The 1,265-nt window shown below is 36.6% G+C and overlaps 1 protein-coding gene across 1 annotated transcript in view; it reads left to right on the top strand.

Annotated features, from left to right (window-relative positions):
- Positions 1–1,007, top strand: part of Smp_125130 (hypothetical protein) — a gene marked incomplete at its 5' end in the record, with an annotated part of 36,026 nt that extends 35,019 nt beyond the window's left edge. The window contains one exon of the mRNA XM_018799364.1: positions 452–1,007. Coding sequence (XP_018646613.1) covers positions 452–896 — 445 coding nt within the window. The 3' untranslated portion in view covers positions 897–1,007. The remainder of the gene's footprint in view (positions 1–451) is intronic.
- Positions 1,008–1,265: the final 258 nt, after the last annotated feature.

Consider the following 1,265-nt stretch of genomic DNA (forward strand, 5'->3'; position numbering starts at 1 on the left):
ATGTTCACTCTGTGACTCGAACCCAGTACCTTTCGCCTCAAACGCGACTGCGTTATCCATTTAACTACTGAGTCCTGATAGCCATTTGCTTGTGCGATTGGGTCCCAGAGTGAACATCAACTCTGAGATGCAGGTACATCCAGCTGACGAGTCCCAAATAGGACGAAACGCGCGTCCTGGATTCCACTGCTAGCCACTATCCATCTTTGCTTACAATGCTTGTGAATTAAGGCTATATTGAGGTAATACGCACAGTATGCACATATGCCAATTAGAGACTGACTAGTTGCAATCCTAAAACATCAATGGGAAGATTCAAACAAACAATACTAAATGAATTTATGTTGAATATTGTTTCTTAATTGTTAAGCGATTTCATACAATTTACTTGTTTCATGTTCATGATATGTATTATATTCCGGTAAACAATTCTTTTCTAGGTTTTCTTAAGGCCAGATAAAACAAATATCATATTCCCATATCATACTAGTTCAATTTCAACAATCCCATCTATAAAGCAAGATGATAATGATAATTGGAAAACAAAACTAGTCACTGAAACTGTTAGCAGTACATCAACAGCAAAAACAACAACAACAAAATCACCACAACTATCCATTATTCCTATGAAGAAGAATATAGAGCAAATAGATAATACCAAATCAGTGAGTAAAAAAGTTTTACCACCTCCAAGACCAAATCCACCAAGATTATTTAATTTAACTGGGAAACCAGGTGATCTACCAGCTCCAGGATCTATTATCACTAGTGGTTTATCAGAATTGAGTAAAACACCAATGAATTCACCAAAACGTCCACAAACTACACCGAATTTAAATAGTGGTGTAAATAGTCCACGTTTGCAAACAATTGATAAAGCTGGTTCAACACATTAAAGCATCACGGGATACATGTTAATAAACCATAGTTATATATGGCTTTCCTGTCATTATCTATCTATGTGTAGTGGAATGATGAATTGATCGGATAAACGATAATTTCATTAGCTGTTATTAGTACCATTTTAATAAATCTAATTAATGTTTTATTATACTTTTTCTATCGTACTGTTAACCGATTAATTTAAGAGTTCGACATTCTCCATGATTTCCATTGAAATCATGAACTGAGACTGGTAGGTTCTGGGTTCGAATCTCGTTCGCGAGGCGGATTGTGGATGCGCACTGCCACTGAGGAGTCTCATGATAGAACGAAACAGCCGTCCAATGCTTCCAGGTTTTCCATGGTGGTCCAGCTTCAATTGA

Source organism: Schistosoma mansoni, assembly GCF_000237925.1.
Source record: "Schistosoma mansoni, WGS project CABG00000000 data, supercontig 0148, strain Puerto Rico, whole genome shotgun sequence".
NCBI lineage: Eukaryota > Metazoa > Platyhelminthes > Trematoda > Strigeidida > Schistosomatidae > Schistosoma > Schistosoma mansoni.